This window comes from Candoia aspera, chromosome 2 (genome assembly GCF_035149785.1).
Source record: "Candoia aspera isolate rCanAsp1 chromosome 2, rCanAsp1.hap2, whole genome shotgun sequence".
Lineage (NCBI taxonomy): Eukaryota > Metazoa > Chordata > Lepidosauria > Squamata > Boidae > Candoia > Candoia aspera.
Window position 1 is genome coordinate 172251324 of NC_086154.1, and position 21765 is coordinate 172273088.

At 39.5% G+C, this 21765-nt stretch overlaps 1 protein-coding gene across 1 annotated transcript in view; it reads left to right on the forward strand.

The window, feature by feature from the left end:
* DNAH6 (dynein axonemal heavy chain 6) overlaps positions 1–21765 on the forward strand; it is a 168997-nt gene that overhangs the window by 98603 nt on the left and 48629 nt on the right. The window contains exons 49-55 of the mRNA XM_063294890.1: positions 2285–2546; positions 4226–4349; positions 4707–4903; positions 6951–7154; positions 9517–9642; positions 15033–15197; positions 17030–17097. Coding sequence (XP_063150960.1) covers positions 2285–2546; positions 4226–4349; positions 4707–4903; positions 6951–7154; positions 9517–9642; positions 15033–15197; positions 17030–17097 — 1146 coding nt within the window. The remainder of the gene's footprint in view (positions 1–2284; positions 2547–4225; positions 4350–4706; positions 4904–6950; positions 7155–9516; positions 9643–15032; positions 15198–17029; positions 17098–21765) is intronic.

Consider the following 21765-nt stretch of genomic DNA (forward strand, 5'->3'; position numbering starts at 1 on the left):
TTAAAGCAACTGTGTCTCTTCCCATAGCTGTCTTCTGAGCCAGTGTGCAATATTGAAAAAATAAATGTTTGTTTGAAGGAGTAGCTGATAGCATATCCCGCCGGAATCCAAAAATGCATGACACTTAACTGTAGTTATTGGAAAGCAAATGAAAGACATAGTAATAGATCATTTTAAAAGATAAGAGTTCTGACTCTTGAAGATTTGGTCCAGCTCACTGTGAGTAGGACTTCATTTACTATCGCCAAACTACACTGCTTCCCTAACACTCACTGTGACTTCAGCCCCTTTTTCCTCTTAATATTTGCTCTTACATTTTTCCTTTCAAGTTTTTTCTGTTGATGGACTGTTCCAGCTGCTGCTCTTTTTATATGTTTTTCCCTCCAGACAAGCTGTCAACTGTTGTGGCACAGCCTCAAAATTTAGCTGTTCAGCTGGCTCTTGGCATAGCTAGTTCATTGACCTTTATGCATACTAAAAGACCAATGCCCACACAGTTCTCTGGACTGTCTTCCCAATGGCTAAAATCCCCTGTGCTTTGATTCACTTTATAGAGAATATAAGGATGGCTGTACGTCTCATAGCTAGTACATTCTCCCCTTAGCACCATCTTTCTCATGATTGACATTTGCAATCAAAACTATTACATATTTGCCAGAAGATTTGGTTTTTCACTTGGAGAAAAAACCCTCATTGTAATCCAGATTTAATTTGTAAATGCCAAACAAAACTGACATGTAATAATGTACAGTAAATTTGCAAGTTGGCTCTACCCTGCTAAGCAAGAATTGCTTGTCCCATCTGCTATCTGAGTATTAATAACTCCCTAAATTGATGCACCTCTGATGTTTTATGATGATTACTTATTAGCTTAATTAGTTTAATCAAGATTATCATCTTGTATTTTTGTGTTGTTGGTAAATTGATGATAATGTAAATTTATATTACACAATTACGCTTGTTTATTAGATATGGGTATTAATTTGGTGTAGATGCACTCCGAATAAGATTTATGAAAGAATGAGCCCCACTGAATTCAGTGACTCTCCCTGAGTAAATAGAAATGCTGTTGGATATATCAAGTTTAAAGTGGAGTATGTTTAATAACTATGACTAAATGGTATCAGGTTTTTTGTCAACTTCTTATCTTAAGAGGCCATCATCTCTTCATCTACTGATACCGGTTTGAGAGTGCATTCTACATCCCTTTTTAATGCTGCAAGAACTGTAAAACTGTAAGAAGTACAGTTATAGTTTTTACCATCATATGAAATTACTTTCTTTTTTAGATGCTTTGCTCATGGTTTCAGTAGTCATGATTTTAAATCAACATTGTTATGGCATATAGCAGTTTGAGCTCTTGATGAGTAAAAATGTGGGATGTAGATAACTACCCTTTTTTGAAAAGAGAAATCAGAGCATTTCACTTAGAAGTAATCTTTCTCTTCCAGTAACTGAAGTAGTGTAGTTAATCATATATTTCCAGGTTATTTCTGACAGTACATAGAGTGTAACCCTATATATGTTTACTCAGAAAAAAAATCTATAATTAATAGTTACTTCTAGAGGGTGTGGTATAGGATTGCAGACAGCTGAAGAACAATGTTATTTGGTAAATAAACTACAAAACTTGGAATAATTGGTGCTGGCACTTCAGTTTCTCAGCAGAGCTATGCCTCAAGCTGCAGTTGTAAATTCTCCTCTTTCCATTTCTGCTTAAAAAAGAATTATGCATTCCATCAAAAAAGACAGCAGCATATTTTATGAATCTCTCATTTACTTTTACAGTATGTCAAGGATATGGATGAAAGCATGCTTTCTGTTTTACAAAGCATAAAGGAATCTTGTGTTTGCTAAGGAAAAAGAAAGATAGAAGAGACTGCCTCAAGATAAAGAAATTATGTACTTTTACCTGTTGTGATGTAGTTAGATTTTCTATGCTGTAAAGAAAGAGAAATTTTAGCAGCCTGATATACTTTTGTGTGTGTGTGTGAATGAGATGAAATTCATAGTGTCAGTTCATGATTCTAAAAACAGTAACTGAAATTTGAAACATCCAGCTCAGTTTCCCTTGCATTATATCTTCTCCCTAGAATCAGAAGTCTATGTAATTGTTTTTAAATCTTTTCACCATACTAAGATTAAGTCTACATACTGGATACACCTATAGGTTCATTAAAGGTACATTTAATGCTAAAATTTGACATTTTAAAATGTATAATATTGTCTACTTAAACATTTTCCAGGGCAGATCTTCCTAAATCTTTTCATTTTAATCTTTCAGGCCTGACTGGGCAACAGCAAAACAACTTCTTGGGGATTCCACTTTCCTGAAAAAGCTTCTAGAATACGATAAAGAAAATATAAAGGGTGCAATATTACTTAAGCTCCAGAAATATATAAACAATCCTGACTTCATACCAGAAAAAGTAGAAAAAGTGTCAAAGGCATGCAAGTCTATGTGCATGTGGGTGAGAGCTATGGATTTATACTCTCGAGTTGTGAAGGTTGTCGAACCAAAAAGGCAAAAGTTAAATGCTGCCCAGGTATTTTTTTTTCCCCAAGGTCTTTTATCTATGGTCTGATTATTAAATGGTGAATCAAACCACTTTCATCAGGACTATCTTCTATTTTTACCTATTAGCAACTAAATGATGAAAACAAGTACTTTTTCTGGTACTGTAGAATCAGAGCCTTAAGACTTTTTATCCCTATCAGATTGGAAGCAGGCCAGTCTGCTGTTTGATTCCTTCACGCAAGGCTGCTTTCTACATTGATGTTTAGCCTGTCTCAGGTTATGGAAACGGTGTTTGGGTGGAATTCTTTATTCACAATTTTAGATTTTAAATGTCTTTCCTTCTCTTTCCTTTTCATTCCCAAACCTGCAGGGGCATAGAGTAGTTTTCTCTCCTTGTCTTGCAAAAGCATACAGTAGAGTAGAATGAGAAGAGTCTGCTGACTCTTTGGGTCTGGTCTTCTGCATTTGCTTCCTTAGACCAGCCTGATAGTGGTGGTGAACTTTTGATTAGTTTAGCTTTCAGAGAAACTTCCTCAGATAACCATTGCCTGAAGAGTAGCACTGCTTCTGCAACAAACCATTTCAATATTTTTCCCCTTGTCAAGCCCTCTCCTTTAAATCAAGCTGGCAGAGCTAGAGCCAAGTTTATATACTTCCTGCTCCCCCCCCCCCGGAATAGTCCCTCTCTGTATCTAAAGTTGAGGCAATTACAAGTAAATGAATTTTTTGAAAGTTTCAATCATCAGCTTATTATTAGGAGTGGCAATGTTTGTCTTTTTATATTGTCTTCCTCTTTACATTTCTCTTGCATGACCCCCAAATTAGGGAATGTGCTCATTCCAGAATTGCCCTCAGTCTTTTGCACCTTTAGAAGAGCAATTAAGATTCACCTTTGTAGCACGGTGCTTATATGATAACAAATTTGGGATGCTTTAATGTTGTTATTTATATATCTTTCAAAATAAATACATTTGGTATTTCTGTAATTTGTTGTTGTTAGCTACCTTGACCCTAATGTGAACAGAATGGAGGACTATAAATTGAATAAATTAATCCAATGCAGTTTGCCATCATGCCCAAAAGCAATTAGTCCATCCTCTTCATATGTCTCTAACTGGCATACCATAATGACGTAGCAACATTTCATATTCATAATCAATATTTGATTATCTAATAACTGAGAATCTTCATATGACAATATAAAATAAAATTAAAATCAGGGAGAAAAGTCCCTGTTCCTCCCATAAACTTTTCAAGTCCTTACAATGCCCCTTCCTAGGAAAATTGTTGCTATAATTCCCATTCCCACATTGTTGTTCTCCACAAGCATGTGGGGTAGGGCGGAATATTCTATAGCTGTTCTATTTACTAGTATGTTTAATTATATGAGTATCATGAAAAATAATTAAGAGTCAGTTTACCATGATAGCAAGAGTTGGATTTGTGATACTTTGGTTCAAACTAAATTGTATCGCAGAAGCTGATGACTTATTTTGAGGAAATCTTGAGAAACCCAAAGTGAGCATCAATATATGTTAAATCTTAGATAACTTACAACATTTTATATTATAAGTAATTATAATATATAATTACTTGTAGTTTCTTCTGTATTCTATTTTGTTGTAAAGCTACTGTGCAAATGAATAAAATAAGACACGCAGAATATTTGGCAGAACAATAATTTGAATTAATTTGTATTATGATTAGGCAGAACTTGATGCAACTTTATCTACCCTCCGAGATAAGCAAAAAAAACTGAGACAGGTAGAGGAACAAATACAGGAATTACAAGACCAATTTGAAAGAAGTGTGAATGAAAAAGAAACTCTCGGTAAGTGGCTATTTTAGAAATTATAAACATTATTTTAGAGCAGTGTTTCTTAATTACATTCTTAATTACACAAAAATGTAATAGAAAAATAACCATATACAGTATGAGAAGTTATATTATGCTGTGTAAGGAAGAGAGTATTATGCTGTGTAAGAAAGTGAACATTATCAACACAAATTCATTGGCCATAATATATTTTTTTTAAAGAATTACTCCACTATGAAATCTTTCATATGACTTATTTCTTATTGCTAATTCTAGCGATATACTTCATTATTCATTAAAAATAGTTACCAAAATGAATTACCTTGTTTAAATAAATTATAACCATGATCTAATAGCATTATCATTGTTTAGCAAGGACCATGGCACTGACTCAAGCTCGTCTTACCCGAGCTGGAAAACTTACAGCTGCGTTAGGGGATGAACAGGTTCGATGGGAAGAAAGTATTTTGAATTTTGAGGCAGAGATTTCAAACATCACTGGAAACGTATTCATAGCTGCTGCTTGTGTAGCTTACTATGGGGCTTTTACTGCACAGTATAGACATTTGGTAAGTTAATTAAAATACCTACATTCTCTAGACTATAACTTTTATTGATTTGACTTTTATTTTTATTTTATTATAAAGCTGGTATGCTTCATAGAAGCAGTTGTACATCATAGATGCAGTTGTATGTCTAAATAAATGCAAGATAATTTTTCCACATATATGGAGAATTATAAAAAATCTACAGTACACAGCCAAATCATGATTTTTCCCTGTTTGCTATCAGTAGTCAAGAGTGGCTTAGTGGACAGGATATCTTTTGATGCTGCTGTTTAAAATAATAGTCAAGATCAAACAGAAGGAAAGACATGTAGGTGGAAACTGCAACCGAGAATGAAAATAGTGATTTGGGAGCTAGCATTAATGCATGTTGCTCAGGTCAAATATTTAAAACAAAGGGAGAAGGAAATCCTCACCCTACCCTGCACAGATAATTGATAGTACTGAGTGTGCAATTGCAGTTCCTCAGAAACTACCTATGTGTACATATGTGTATCTTCTATTTTTGGCATGTGCTAAAAAGGTTACTGTTACATACAGGTGGGGATATGTTACAGGAAAATAAAATATTTATATTTTCATTTATTTTAGGGGAAATTGCAAATTGTTTAAAAAAGTAATAGATGTCTCCAAAAACAAAAATATTTTCATAATTAGATTATTATGGTTGGTCGCACAGTCAGCCAGATGTTTAGACTGGATTTGGCATTTTGTCCACCTATTAAGTCCTTCTGAAGGACATGGGTTAGGCAGATGTTGCTGTTATTAAAGGTATGGTCGCAGGATGTAAGCTGTTCCAAGTGAAGCTGCATTTTGCAGTTGACTGATGGTGATTTTGTAAATGCCAGTGGTATTCAAGTGGTGCTCCACATGTTTTGGAATTGCACCTAAGGCACCCATTACTGTTGGTACTATCTTTGCTTTCTTTTGCCACAGTCATTCTGCTTCTATTTGCAGGACTTTATGTTTTGTGATTTTCTCCAGTTCTTTCTCTTCTATTCTGCTGTCTCCAGGTATTACAGTGTCCACCATCCAGACATTTTTGTCTTTCTTATCAACAATTGTTAAGTCTGGGGTGTTGTGTGGCAGATGCTTGTCTATTTGAATTCTAAAGTCTGAGAGCACTTTTAGCTTCTTCATGTTCTATTACTTTGTCTATTTTGTGGTCCCACCAGTTCTTGCTTGCAGGAAAGTGGTACAGGTAGTCCTCACGTAACGACCACAATTGGGACTGGAATTTCAGTTGCTAAGCAAAGCAGTCATTAAGCGAATCTGACCTGATTTTACAACCTTTATTGCGGTGGTTGTTAAGCAAATCACCACAGTCATTAAAGTGAACTGTGTGGTCATTAAGCAAATCACCCAGTTCCCCATTGATTTTGCTTGTCAGAAGCTGGCCTAGAAGGTTGAAAATGGCAAACCCATGACCATGGGATGCTACAACAGTCATAAATGAGAACCGGTTGCCAAGCACCCAAATTATGATCATGTGACCACTGGGAGCCTGCCACAGTCATAAGTGTGAGGGCCGGTCACAAATCAGTTTTCCAGTACCGTCATAAGTCTGAACCATTGCTAAACGAATGGTTGTTAAGTGAGAACTACCTGTATTTCTTGCATATTATTGTTGTTGTTATTTAATATAGTTGACCACTCCAATGGACTCTATAATTCAGTTCTTCTTACCTGTACTTGAACTTTTGTATCTCTAATAATCGCACTGACTGCTACCCAACTACATTTCTATGTAATTTTCTGCTGCCAAAGTCAGAAGCAATTTCTGGAAAACAGAAATCTGGTCCTACTCAGTTTGACCATCTCATTAAGAGAAAGGTCTTTTGGTTTGTAAGATTATTTCTGTCCCAAAACATTATTATATCATTTCAGATCAGCCAGTTATACTGTATGGAACTGATAAGATAGTGTATCTTCATTATTGGCCATATGCCTGATTAATTCTCATGCAAACTTAGGTGTGGGGTAAAATAACTAACATTTCTTATACTAACCAAAACAGCTTTCCCTCACTTGTGTTTCCCCTTCAAATTAGTTAAGAGATTGCTGGATCAAACAATGCCAAGACCTAGACATTCCTATTAGTTCTGACTTCAGTCTTATAAATATTTTGGGAGACTCCTATGAAATTCGACAGTGGAACACTGATGGATTACCTCGCGATTATATTTCTACTGAAAATGGCATTCTAGTTACACGTGGGCGACGCTGGCCACTCATGATTGATCCTCAAGATCAGGTAAGTATTTATTTTAATCATTTATTCATAGCTGGCATATTCAAGAAGTATTACTTGGTTTGCTTTTATATATAAAACATGCATTGCATGCAATTATTATTCAGTATTATTGGTTAATGGTCCTTTAGAGCTCCAGCTTGGCTTCTAGGCTCTGAATAGTACTTTCCTCCTGTTCCCCCTCCTGTCACTTTGCTATGCTAGTTTGATTCAGAGGGTAAGAAAAGAAGAAAGCACAAAAGAATTAGGGATTTGCCACTGCTTTTCTGAACACACTGCCTCTGGTTTTGCCAAACTGGATCGCTGCCCCTCTGAACCTTCTCTCTGGTTCTCAGCCACAATTTGACCAATCTGTCACCATTATCTTCCTTGATTCCTTGAACCAACAAGCACCTCCTTCTCCCTCAGTTTTTGCAGCAGACCTATCCAATAGCTGCCACCCTCTTTCTAGATCCATTGGCTTTTTGGACATCCAGGATTCCTTCAGCCTTTTCATTGGCCCTGGAACTATTCAGACACTTCCCCTGGGACCACACTCACCACTGTAGTATCTGGCAGTCTTCTGTAATGGCAGCATGCAGCAATAATAGCAACAAACAGCAATGATGGTGTCCAGGAGGCAGGCCTTCTCTGCAGCAGATCCTGCCCTTTGGAACACCCTTCCCCTGGAAATGAGGTTAGCATCCTCCCTTTTGGACTTCAAAAAATGCTTGAAGACCTAGTTTTGTTACCATGCTTGGAGTGGGGAGAGGAAGAGCCACTCTTGGGGTTGGTTGGTTCCCTAGTCCTGCCGGGACTGGTCTTGTCCCCTTTGGGTGGAATTAGATCTGCCGTTACTTGGATTTCATTATATTTTATATTGATATTGATTATTCATATGATTTATGATTTTATTGAATTTTAAACTGTTTTATTGTGAACTGTCCATGCTCCCCTGGGCAGTGATAAAATATGATTGATAGATAGATATATAAATAAATAAATAAATAAATAAATAAATAAATAAAATGACTGTTTAGCCACCTAGAGTTATGTATTTGAGATGGGTGGCCATATAAGTCTAGAAAATAAAATAAAAGTGATTCTCCATCCGGTGCCAATCACACTGCTACTATAGCCCATTTTCTTTCACCTTTATTCCACAAGCAAAGGAAAGTAAGAAAGTAAGTGCAGCCCAGAAGTTCAAAGCAACACCTTAGCTGCTCTGATTAAAAGCTCCTTATAAAATCCTTATTCTTACAACTACCATGTAAGATGAGGGCTGCTACTGATCAATGATGGAGTTTTTAAAGGTTAATAAAAGAACTCCAAGCAGCTAACAGCAATCTTGCAGAGTAGAAGCGTGAACCAAAAAAGAGAGCTTGCACATTAAGCTTAATTACGTTCAGAAATAAATTCAGTCTTCACACAGTAGTTAGATGAAGAAAAAATGGAGATAGCTTACTTTTATTCAGTAGATCTGGATACAGGTAGGTTCATAGTAGAAAGCACTTAATCATCACCGGATGATGAAAAAGGGGAGAGCTGCATTCTGCAGCTCTTCCTGCTTGAATGTCTGCCCATGAGGTAATGGAGATCATTAATTCCCAAGCCCAAGAAGAAGAAGGAAGTGGAAATCAGGTGGCCCATGTGACATCCCACAAGCGCAATAGAGATGTGATTTGCTTGAGTGACCACCTTATGCTTATGAGACAATGCTGAGTTGATCCCTGATAATTCCAACAATCAACACTGCCCTTGCAGATCAACACTGCCAGTAGCATCTTCCTTAGCTATTCCTCATATTTAAAAACATACAATGCATTTAAAAAACTGGAGTGACCAGAAACCATTCATATTTCCTAGGTTCTGCACATCTTCCATAAGTTGAGGATTGTTGATAGTAAAAATAGGACCTGCCACACTCTCTGCTGATAGTACTTTTTCTTTCAAACCTTCTTGAAAAAAAAATACTGCAATTCCACCACTACTATATGGGGAAGATTTGAAGTACTCCTCTGCTGGCTGTAACAATCCTCTTTCTCATGTGAATTCCTTGCCATAGGGAGAGGGTCTCATGTACCAGGCAGCGAAGGAAACTACTGCTGTATTCACCTTGATTTTACTTGCAAGGACTTGAGCATAATTGAGTAATCTTGGTTCAAATTCTCACCCTGCCTCTAATTCTCACCCTGAAAAAACAAGGCAAGCTGTAGACTTCAGTTGTACTCTGTGCTCTTATAACAATCATAAAATATGGAGGAAATTAACTTTTAGGCTCTGAATGTTTTAAGGAACAAAAACAAAAATGAATGGTCCTTATTAATATTCAATCAAGATTTTACACTTAACTTCACACTTAATCATAATTTTCTTTAATACACAGGCAAACCGTTGGATAAGAAACAAAGAAGTAAAATGTGGTTTAAAAATAATTAAGCTCACTGACTCTGGTTTCCTGCGTACACTGGAGAATGCTATTCGTCTGGGTTTGCCTGTTCTTCTAGAAGAGGTTTGGATCGTTTTGCATTTAAATATGATAATCTTGTTATTTTCTTTATTTATAGCTTTTAGATTTATTCCTCAGGCTACAATTGCTTGCTAAAAGCTCCATAAGGAAAATCACTTTCTTAGCCCTCTGTGAGAATCTATATTTATGAGAATTCCATGTGAATATGGGGCATTGGATCATGGTTAGTAGCTTCAACAATTTTATAGTGCAATCCTTTTAAACCTGCATTTCTATACCCACTCTCCTGAAAGTAAGTCCCACTGATTCTAGTGGCTTTTTACTATTCAGTTCATTGGGACTTACTTGCAAGTATTTATAGAATTGTAAGTTTAAAATAAATTTAAAGTATTAATAATTATTTCTGCAAAACACTGTATGGCTGCCTTTGGCTCTTCTTGCTTGAAGTAAAGTTTTAATTAGAGGTTTTTATGTAATCCATATAGATAACAAATCCATGAAGGGTTTTAGGAATTAGAGCCTTTGCTTTTTTTCAGCTCCACTGATTAATTATATGCAGATTTTATGCTGTGGTTGAAAGTTGATTTAAATTATTAATTATCGCTATATAGTTTTGTAAATAGGATTTTGTTTATTCTTTTTGTATTGTCATTGGAAAAATTTAATGGGCAACACTCATTTATAGTATGTAAGCAAGGATGCAAGACCATCATTTATCTAAAAAAATTGGGCTGGCAAAAGGGTTGCTGAAACAGGAAACAGGCAAGGTTCTCTTCATTCCAGCTGAGTTTTCTTCTCATTTTACAATCCTTGGATTTGTATGTGTTCTTGATGACTTGTGTCTCTGTTCTTCATAACTTTTCCCCCTAGTCTATTTGATTAATAAAACGCTTCAATTAGTCACTTTCCATCCTAAACCATAATCATATATTTTTTATTTTTTTATTTGTCATATTTTTATTACCGCCCATCTCCCCCACTCAGGGGACCCTGGGCGGTTCACAATAAAACAGTATAAAATACAATAAAATCAGAATAATATCAATAAATATACATATAAAACATAATAAAATTCAAGTTATGGCAGATCTAATTCTACCCAAAGGGGACCGGAACCGGTCCCGGCAGGACTAGGGAACCAACCAGCCCCAAGAGTGGCTCTTCCTCTCCCCACTCCAGGCATGGTGACAAAACCAGGTCTTCAGCCATTTCCTGAAGTCCAGAAGAGAGGAGGCCAACCTCACTTCCGGGGGAAGGATGTTACAAAGGGCAGGAGCTGCTGCAGAGAAGGTCCACCTCCTGGACCCTGCCAGATGGAATTCTCTTGCAGACAGGATCCATAGCATGCCCTCTCTGCATGACCCGGTAGGATGGATTGATGTTAACGGGGATGAGATGGTCCCTTAGGTAACCTGGATCCATGCCATGTAGGGCTTTAAAGGTGATAACCAACACCTTGAATTGGACCCGGAAGCAAACTGGCACCCAATGCAGCTTGCAGAGCAAGGGAGTAATATGTGCTGATCTTGAGGCACCAAAAACTGCCTGTGTGGCTGCATTTTGGACCAGCTGTAGCTTCCGGATACTCTTCAAGGGTAGCCCCATGTAGAGGGCATTACAGTAGTCTATATGGGAGATGACCAGGGCATGAGTGACCGTTCGAAGGGCCTCTCGCTCCAGGAAGGGGTGTAACTGGTGCACAACACGAAGTTGCTCAAAGGCCCTTCTGGCCACGACTGCCACCTGCTCTTCGAGCAGGAGTTGTGAGTCCAAGAGGACCCCCAAGTTACGTACCGGGTCTGTCTGGGGCAGTACAACCCCATCCAGAACCAAAGATGGCAAATTCCTCAGAGCTGAGGGACCATTAACCCACAGCCACTCCGTCTTACCAGGGTTCAGCTGAAGCCTGTTATTCCCCATCCAGACCCCAACAGCCCCCAGGCACCTGGAAAGGGCAGTCACAGCATCACTTGCTTCCCCCGGGATGGAGATGTATAGTTGAGTATCATCAGCATATTGATGATACCTCATTCTATGGAGACGGATGATCTCACCCAGTGGTTTCATGTAGATGTTAAAAAGAAGAGGGGAGTGAACCAATCCCTGCTGCACCCCACAAAGGAGGGGCTGTGGGGCCAATCTCTCCTCCCCTATCAACACTGATTGGGACCAGCCCTGGAGGAAGGAGGTGAACCAGTGCAACACTACGCTGCCCACCCCCAATTCCCTGAGCCACCCCAAAAGGATACCATGGTCGATGGTATCAAAAGCCGCTGAGAGGTCAAGGAGAGCAAGGATGGATGCACTCTCTCCATCCCATTCCCACCAGAGATCATAAGTCTGACCAATGCTGTTTCTGTCCCATATCTGGACCTGAAACTTGACTGAAAGGGGTCTAGATAATCCGCTTCCTCTGGGATCCTCTGGAGCTGCAGTGCCACCACCTTGTCAACCACCTTCCCCATAATAGGGAGGTGGGAGACTGGACAAAAATTATCCAGCACGGTAGGGTCCAGTGATAGTTTCTTGAGGAGGGGGTGCACCAGCACCTCCTTAAAGGCGGTCGGAAACACCCCCTCCCATCAACTGGACCCAACCACATGTCACGTCCCGAGCTGTCTTCACCAGCCAGGAGGGGCATGGGTCTAATTGACAGGTGGTGGCATTTACAGTCCGGAGGATCTTGTCCACTTCCTCAGGTCCAACAGGATCAAACTGTTCCCAGATAACTGGGTAAGTACATTCCCTAGGCATCTCCCCAGACCCTGTTTCACGCTTAGAGTCCAACTGAGAGCGAATCCGGGTGATTTTATCCTGCAGCTGCTCCGAAAACTCCTCAGCACAGCCCTGTAGATGATTTTCCGGGACTCCTTTCCCTAACAGGGATTGTGTGATCCTAAACAGGGCTGCTGGGCGGCATTCTGCAGATGCAATAAGAGTGGAGAGATACTGACGTTTCGCCGCTCTTACCCCCACAAGGTAGGCCTTAATTGTGGCTCTAGCTTGTGTTCGGTCGCGTTCAGTCTTTGTCTTCCTCCAGCGGTGCTCTAGATGTCTCTTAAGCCTCTTCAAAACCCTCAGCTCCTCCGTGAACCAAGGGGAGTGTCGGGTTGAATGAAGCAAGAGAGGCCACACAGGCACAATCCTGTCCACGGCCCTGGCTGCCTCCCTATTCCAGGCTGCAGCCAGGGACTCCACTGGACCGTGCAGCAGGTCTTCAGGTATAACCCCCAGCTCCCTCTGAAACCGCATTGGGCCCATCAGTCACCAGGGGCGGACCAATTAAATAGGTCCTGCCTCCCTGCGGAGGGGGGTGGCATATGAGAATCTCACAGTCACCAGGGCATGATCTGACCATGACAAAGGGGAAAGAAGTAACTCTCCCCTCAGATCACATTGCCACTGCTCCGACAAGAAAACCAAGTCTGGAGTGAGGCCACTATCTCGAGTTGGGTCCTGAATAATCTGAGTCAGGCCCATGGCCGCCATGGTGGCCATGAACTCCCGGGCTGCCTCCGAGGCCTGCCCCAGGGATGGCAGGTTGAAGTCCCCCAGAACCATAAGCCTGGGGAACTCCACAGCCTCCAGCAGCTCAGGCGGAGAGGTTGCTACGCAGCAGGGAGGCTGATACAGCAGCAACACTCCCAACTGCTCTTGATGTACAAGGGCGAGGGTTTACAAACAGGATAAAAAGAACTTGGCCTAAGCGTTACATCATTCAGATCAAAGAGAATTTGAACTTGGTCAAACAAGCTCTGTGTTTGCCTAGCTTACAAGATATACAAGACTCAGAGGCTTGTGCATTAGTTTAGGGATAAAGTTAATCTTTTCAATTGTGATTAGTATCCAGGATTTCACACTTGCATGCCATTTATTTATTTATTCATTGTGCACATTTATATGGTCACCCATCTCACACAGGGCGACTCTGGGCAGCATACAACAATGATTTAGCTGTTCATCAGAGGCAATAAGCATCAAAGTCTGTGAATAAATAATTCAAGTTAGGGAAAACATGCAGAGCATGGCTTCTGGAGTTCTTCCCAACCTCCTCTGTGGCCATAGGAGATGTCTATATAATGAAATAACTTGTTGTGTCTTTGTGTATACTCTCCCCTCATGTTGGTTTTGCAAGCTTGTGTATATACTTCAATTTAGATCATTTGACTGGGGTTGGCTTAGACTGAAGCAGTTAACAGCATTCCAATTCATTGTTCAATTGCCTCTTCCAAAGGGGATGTATTATAAGACTTTTAAAATGTTTTTCTCCCCAACTCCAAACCAGCTCCAGTCCATTTTAAAATTCAGTTTTTCTTTTGCCAGCTTCTTCCTCAACACCAGATCTGTTTCCCTTCTATTCAGTGTTAGAGAGTTATCCTGCTGAAAGGCATAGATCTGAGCTCTTTTACATCATTTCTTTTCAACATTCTGTTGGGTTGAAAAGAATAAAAAAGGAGGAAGGAAAGATCTAGTTGTGCTGTTTATAATTATGAAAACCTGAAAATATTCTTCCCATTCTTTTTTGCTGGGAGATATCCCAAATCTTTGCAACATAGAAAGTCCTCAGTTTTTTCCACATTTACTGAATGACAGTAATGGTAGACAACAGGCTTCTTTTATCAACTAGACAAATTGGGTCATGGTTTCAGAGATATTTCCTTACCAGATTTATCAATGCCTTCAACAATGGCAGAGCTTCTAATGTACTACCTTCACTGGAAAAGTTCTTAAACATGCAGGGAAATATTCAGAGTGTATCTGCCTTGAAAATAGCCCATGTCATTCATATTGAACTGTATAGTAATCAAATGTTAGGAGATGACCACAGGAAATGTTTTATGAAACTTTGTATTATGTCATAAAATGTTTTATGATCATTTTTATCATAAAACATTTAAATTTGCCAAATTTCTATTCCACTGGAGTCATGGGTTCCAGACTTTGGAGACATTCTGTAAGTTAGCCCATTTGAGGTTCCTTGGTTCAAAAATTGTTCATTTTGCCCATAAAATGGACCTTTTTGCCCAGTTAAAGGTTACAAACAGACACGAGAGTTTAGTAATACATAAATGCTTGAGAGCCCTTTATATAATGCAGCAGGTAATGAGTATGACACACCAGTAAGATTTGGAAGCTTGGAACCCTGTAGGTAGGGACAGTTGTGCTGGTCTTTCCCACTTGATAAATTCCAAATTGAGAGGGAGATAATTATATGACTAGCCGTTACTTACAGAGTTCCAGATTTTGAAATATTATATATACATCAATATATGAAAATGCTGTGACTCAACTACAGTCAGCTATGGCTATGAAATTTCTACCTTTTCTTCCTGATCTTTCCTAAGCAGCCTAATGCATGCATGCTCTGATTTTTTAATGATTTTTCAAAATCATAATTGGTAAAATGTATACTTTTCTTCTTTTTTTAATAGCTTAAAGAAACACTTGACCCAGCCCTGGAACCTATTCTTTTGAAGCAGACCTTTGTTTCTGGCGGAAGACTGTTAATTCGCCTCGGAGATTCAGACATAGATTATGATAGAAATTTTAAGTTCTACATGACAACAAAAATGCCAAATCCCCACTATTTACCTGAGGTATAATATTAATTAGATGTTGTAGCTAAGCTGCAGTCCTCTGTAAAGTTGAGCTTAATTCTAAGTAGACAACATAAAATTAGACTCTAAGAATTTAAAAAGAGGCATGATTATTTTCACTTCATTAAAATACTTTGGTAATTATATATTTTGTTTGCATTTAAAAATCATCTTAGTCTTTCCCTATCTAAATGAACAAAATTTATCTATAAGAGCTATACTGGGATTTGGGGGGGTGTACAATTGATAGACAGTGTGCTAAATAGTACTTTCTGGGTTCCATGATTTTGGGGTTTTTAGTGCGGTTGGTGTATAATTTTCTCTAAGAAATGGGAACTATGAACAGTGCTCAGCTTATGTCTTAATGGGTCTGAATTTGTTCTATGGAGAAAAATGGTAAACTGTTTACCAAATTAGTAGATTGTTTATTTTCCTTCACTTATGTACATTTGAAAATGAACATAATTTGAATTTATGGTCAGTGGCCACAGGAAGTATACCAGAAAACAATAAAACCAGTTGTAACTTTCAAACACTTTCAACCAGAAGCTCCTACAAAGGTGATGTATATGAGAGGGAGGGAGGGAGGGGGAAGAGGGATACTGTATGTTAAAGGAACAAACCTTCTCTCAGATAAGTCAATCTATTGTAGTAAAGCTATGAAATCATTGTGAAAGAATTCCAGCTATTTATAAGAAAATCAGCGTTCAAATTCTTGTACCCCTTTCTCCTACGCAAGCCATACAATGAGCTAGAAATCCTGATTTCAATCTATCTCTTTTTTGGTATCAGTTATATCTAGTAACAGGCTGTTTACTTTTGACCATATGAGAACTAAGCCATAATGTGGTTCGGTTTGGGCATAATGTGTTATGTGAATCTAGCCATGTCGATTTATAAATAATAGCTTATAGCTTAATGTATTACACAGAACCAGCCGCTATGGCTTTTTCAACAAAACATTTTTAAAAGAAGCCGAGGTTTAGTTCAAGCTGTGAACCAGCTAGTGAATGACCCAGTTCTAGATATAGTTTACACCTGAAATTTCCATATGTGATTCATATACAGTAGACTTTGTAACACAAAGGAAGGTAAACTGTATACTACAGATGACATTGAAAGGCTAAGGAAAAAAATTCCTTATGTTAAATTCTGCCTCCTTCCCTGTCACAATACTTACACACAATACTTACCTTTTCTACCATTTTAAATCTTCACTAATGATTTGAAACAAGGCAAGGAAAGGTACAGCATAATGACATCACAGTATGAGAACTATTATATATTTGGAGATAAGGAAGAAGTAAGCATGTGGCTATTAATTTTGGTGGCATTTCCATGTCACCATAAAATCTGGTGTGGCATTAAATGTTTCATAGTCCAACTGTGAAATAGAGAAATCAATTCAAGGCCACAGTTACTGTATAACTTTTCAGAAGTAATGAGCAGTGTAACAACTGAAACTGATGAAGAGTGTCATCTGTACTTCTGAATGTCAAGTCCTATCAAAGTACATTAGCTTGGTTGGTTTGGCAACCAGCTGAGGAACATGAGCAGTTCTTAACTTGACTGCTTTGCAGAATCCAGGGGTATTTTAAGGCATTTGTAACCACAGTTTCAGAGTTCAAAATATTTATGAAATATAAAGCTTTCATGTCATAAAAAACCTTAATTAAGTCTTAAAGTTGAGTAAATGTCCATTAGATTGCAATGTGAATTTCCTGTCATCTTTTGAAGGGTCCTATATATATTTTTTTTGTAAAGTTCATTATTTTTTTACCTGGATATAACATTCTTATTGACATTTAAGATAATTTTATTTTTTGTTTTAGGTGTGCATCAAAGTAACTATAATAAATTTCACTGTCACCCCGTCTGGTCTGGAAGATCAACTGCTAAGGTATTGCTTCTATTTCTTTATATAATTTTTTAAAAAATGTCTGTAGCATATAGCGGGAGCCTCAATCTTATAGATCATGTGTAAATTCTGTACAACTTCCTTGTGGCCTCAATTATTATACTCTACATGAAATAATATTAGTTTCTTCTATCACTGTTGTGAGGTAGACTTCTTATCATGGCCTGTCATGTTCACTGTTTCAATGTGCACTGTACATCGTAACATTTCACATGCCATGGTGCTGACGCGCGTTGCTGTTGGGAGGGAGCTGCTGGGAGACCTTGTGGCAAGCTCTGTATCTATGTTCGTTTCAATGGAATGTGTTTGGGTTATGTGCTCGGCTCAAGGACTTTTCCACCGCATCATCAGAAGCCGTTGGGAGCACCTGGGATTGTGAGCCTGGGAAGATTCTATGGGGGGAGGGATCTTGTTTGTACCGAGGGTTTTTTAGTTTGCATTTGGCGCGCTTTTCCCATTCTCAGCTTTCTTTGTACTTGCATACTATTCTTAAATAAACCAGATTTTATTAAGCTCTTGCTTGTGAGTCTGAGAGTATTTTAGGATAGGCAGCCATTACATAAAGCTGAGAATATCCAAAGTACACCGCTAGCTCCTACCAAGATCAATTCTTGTGAGGGAAGCAGTTAGCGATGGCAGAGTTGAAACTAGCGTCCGGGGAGCTTGAGGAGCCGACTAACTCATTACCCGAGTCGACCATCCGGAGTAGCCGAGCCCCCCCCCCGAACTTTCATATTACCCGAAGGATTCGAGTTCCAGCCCTGAGCTGGGGGGATCTGGCAATGGGGGAGAGCCAGAGCAACTGGCACTGAGTGGATCACCCGTGGAGCTGATCACCTGGGATACGATGGGAGAGCCCCAGCCAGGGACGTCCCAGGCATCCTGGAAGCACCGTTTCCCGCTGACCCCAGAGGTGGAATCTACCATGGTAGCAACGGGGAGGCAGCCTGGCGTGTGACAGGGGGAGGAATCTCAAACCCCTGAGAGGCTGAGAGTACTGGAGGCGAAAATGGAATCGGTAGAGTATCTGCTAAAAAACCTGTCTTTGGCGGTGGGCGGCCAGGCGAGATACGATGGAAGTCCTACCTTCACGCAACCATCCCCCATCCTCCCCCCCGAATCGCTGGTGGAGCTGGGCTGCGGACAACTCCGGGATGGATCTCCGCCCCGAAGAGGGACCACTACCGTGACCTGGGGTCCCATCACTCGACCTGCCGCCGGTTCCGCTCCAGCAGGAGGGGCGGTGAAGGACTTTTCTGTCAAATTTGATGGGGATCCCACCAAGCTATCCTTTTTTCTAACTAATGTGAAGAGCTACATGGGGCAATTCGGGCCATGCTTTCCTTCCAAAAAGACTAAGATAATGGCAGTGACCACTAAGCTAAAACGCAGAGTGGCGGACTGGTATGTCCAATTAATGGAGGCTGACGCCCCTGAGCTCGAGTCCTTTGAAGACTTCTTGTTAACATTAAAGCTGCATTTTGAGGATCCTCTGGCCAAGGCAAGAGCTAAGGAGGCGCTAAAGGATCTCATCCAGGGCCCCAGGTCGGTAGCCGACTATGCCCTGGAATTTAAAGCCTTGGCAGGCAAGGTCCCCGATTGGTCTCAGTCAACCTTCGTAGAAAGGTTTAAAGACGGGCTCAATCGGAACGTCCTAAAATGGGCGCTATGCAGAGATGACTCAGAGTCGTTGCATGACTGGATCTGTCTGGCTGGGAAGGCAGAGCATGCCCAGCACACCTACATGCAAGCCAGAAGGCATGAGAGACCACCAACCACGATGCGAGGACCCCGAACCGGGGCAACTGCTGCTCCATCAGGCTACCGAACATGGGACGAGGAGAGGCAGCGATGCTACACACGAGGCCAGTGTATCCAATGTGGAAAGGTCGGACATCGAGCCGCAGACTGCCCAAAAACCAGGGCTGGAGATCGAACGACAAAAGTGCTGACCAAATCGCCCCCCCCCCATCGCGATGGATGACAGCGGCCAAGGGGGCTACTGACGTCGAAGAAGAGATTTACTTCTCAGGAGAGGCTGATGTTGCCTCTAAGGAACCAGTGGGAAACGCCAGCCACCTGCCCTGAAAAGCGCCTGCGGGCAGGTGGAGGAGGATGGGCACGAAGACGCTATGGTGAGTGCTGACTGCCCCACTCTAGCAGTGAAAGTGAAGTTGGGCTCCCGCACTAAGACTACGGAAGTCTGGGCTCTCGTTGACTCTGGGTGTTCAAGGTGTCTCATCCACCCTGATCTGGTTGCTGCATTGGACTTGCCTAGCTTTCCTCTCCAGCAGCCTTTGATCTTCACCCAGCTAGATGGGTCAACAGCGGGTGGGGGTCCGGCAACTCATTTCACAGGACTCTTCACAAAGCATACTATTCTTAAATAAACCAGATTTTATTAAGCTCTTGCTTGTGAGTCTGAGAGTATTTTAGGATAGGCAACCATTACATGGCCATGTTGCCCATATTAACACAATTATATCAAAATAAGCTCAAAGAAAGGGAATGTCAGTGAGGTTCTGATCAGAAAAGATAGGCACTTGTCTGTTAAATATTAAAAGAGTTTCCCAGGCTGTGAAAAAGTCTCCTACTGTATATATTCATTAATTAGATAAAAACAACATAGTGGAAACAGTTCTTTCCATATTTTTTAAAAGATAGTTACATAATATTTAAAATATTTTTATTTTATTTTAAAATATTTAAAATATTTAAAAGATAGTTACATAATATTTATTGGTAACACAAGCATGCATTTTGCTGAAGTGTGGTTTTGTGCTGATAAGCATTGCAAGAGAGACTACTCATGTTCTAAGGTATGGTAGTACCAATCTATTCAATTAATTCTAATTAATTAAAATCTCCTCTGAGCCCAAGGATCCAGCACTGAGATGCTGATGACTGTATCTCTGTGAGTTTCACTGTCCTTTCCAGCTTCCATTCAGACTGCTGTTCCTGGAGAAAAGTAATTCTGCCATATTTTTTTTTTTTTGTCTCTGGTGCTTTGTGCTTGGGAGAGGGGCAGAAAGGTTTGGAAACCTCCATTTGTGTATATCAAAACAGGTCATGCCTTCATTCCTTATAGTTTCCAGATCATTTAACATGGCAGTGACCTGCCATCCCATCACTAAAGGTAGAGCTAAGGAAAAAGACCAGCTTAAAACAACTACTGTTCCAGCCTGCCATTATCAACACAGCTGACATGCCACCCTTCTGTAAAAGCTAAAGAAACCTATGTGGGGCTTAAAGGCCCACTTGTGAGAGGCCATGCTGAAAACCTGCTTAGCCCCAAACTGTGGTTTTTGCCTGCTTCCCTAGGGCCAGAGCTAATTCTGACATTGCCCATCTCCTTTGCGGGGAGATGGGTGGTGGCAAAATTTAATAAATAAATTGCAGAGCAAAGTAGATGAGAACAAACAAATGCTGGGAAGCATTTTTTATCCTCCCTCTCCCTCCTTCCTTGACACTTAGATGGCAAACAAGAGACCAAGTAGAATTCCTCCTCAGCCCAATCTTTTAGTACCAAACTCTAAATCCATAGCAAATACAATATTTTTTAATAACTGGGAAAATTGATAGTAAGAAGATAGACTTGAAAGCCTTTGCTGGTATCTGGGTCAGGCACTAAGAAGCTCTTGGAAGGAATTACATAGGACACTGAATACTTTTATGCATTTTTGTTGTATTCTACCTGCGAAATTAGTGTTCCAAGTCATTGCTGCATAACAGTGTTTATTGTAAAAAAAATCATTGTAGGTTTGCCCAGAAGCTTCCATTGTAGGACCCCTACATGGTTCGGAAAAGCAATGAGACATGCATTGAAGAGTTAAATGTAATTTCCTGCTTTGAAGAACTCTGGTTAAGCCAGGTCGTTGTGTTCATGAAGCTACAATTTGGTACAATATACATATGTCTGCTGGGTTTATGATTCTAATGCAATCTCTTGAATGAGGTTGTTTACACATGACTGTAAGCAATTTTACCTTTATGTTAGTAGGTCTAATTTATATTTGGAGGGTATACAGTGAAATATTTCCAGAAAATCCTCTCTTTATTATAAAGTTACAAGAAATTTAGAGACCTTCATGAGCAAAAAGCTATGTTATAGTATCATGTCAATATTCTTTAGGTTTCTAGCAAAGCAAACTAGAAATTAACAAAGAGTTTAACAATGATTGCAATAAAAAATATTTACTAAAATCTTTCATGAATTACTTCCAGTAAACCTAATAATTTTCCCTAATATTTTGAGGTAGCTTTTGCCTTGTGAAATATTCAGTAAAAGCCTTAAAATATATATAAAATTATTGAGCCCAATTTGGAACTATTACCCTAGCCAAGCAGACAAAAGAATGGTTTTTTTTTAATAAGTGATACTATTTATGTCAACTTTTCCATAATTAATTTTTTTTTGCATCCAAGTTATGTATATAAGAGACAGCCTAGATTGCTTCCTTGAATGGGAAGGGGGAGGCACCATGATTCAAAAAAATAAGTCAATATATTACATTTAAGGATTTGGTGTATTCTTAGTAACACACTTCAAAAGGATAAATGATATGGCTAAATATTTATTTATTTAATTTTTATCCCACCTTAATTATTTTTTATAAATAACTCAAGGCGGCGAACATACCTAATACTCCG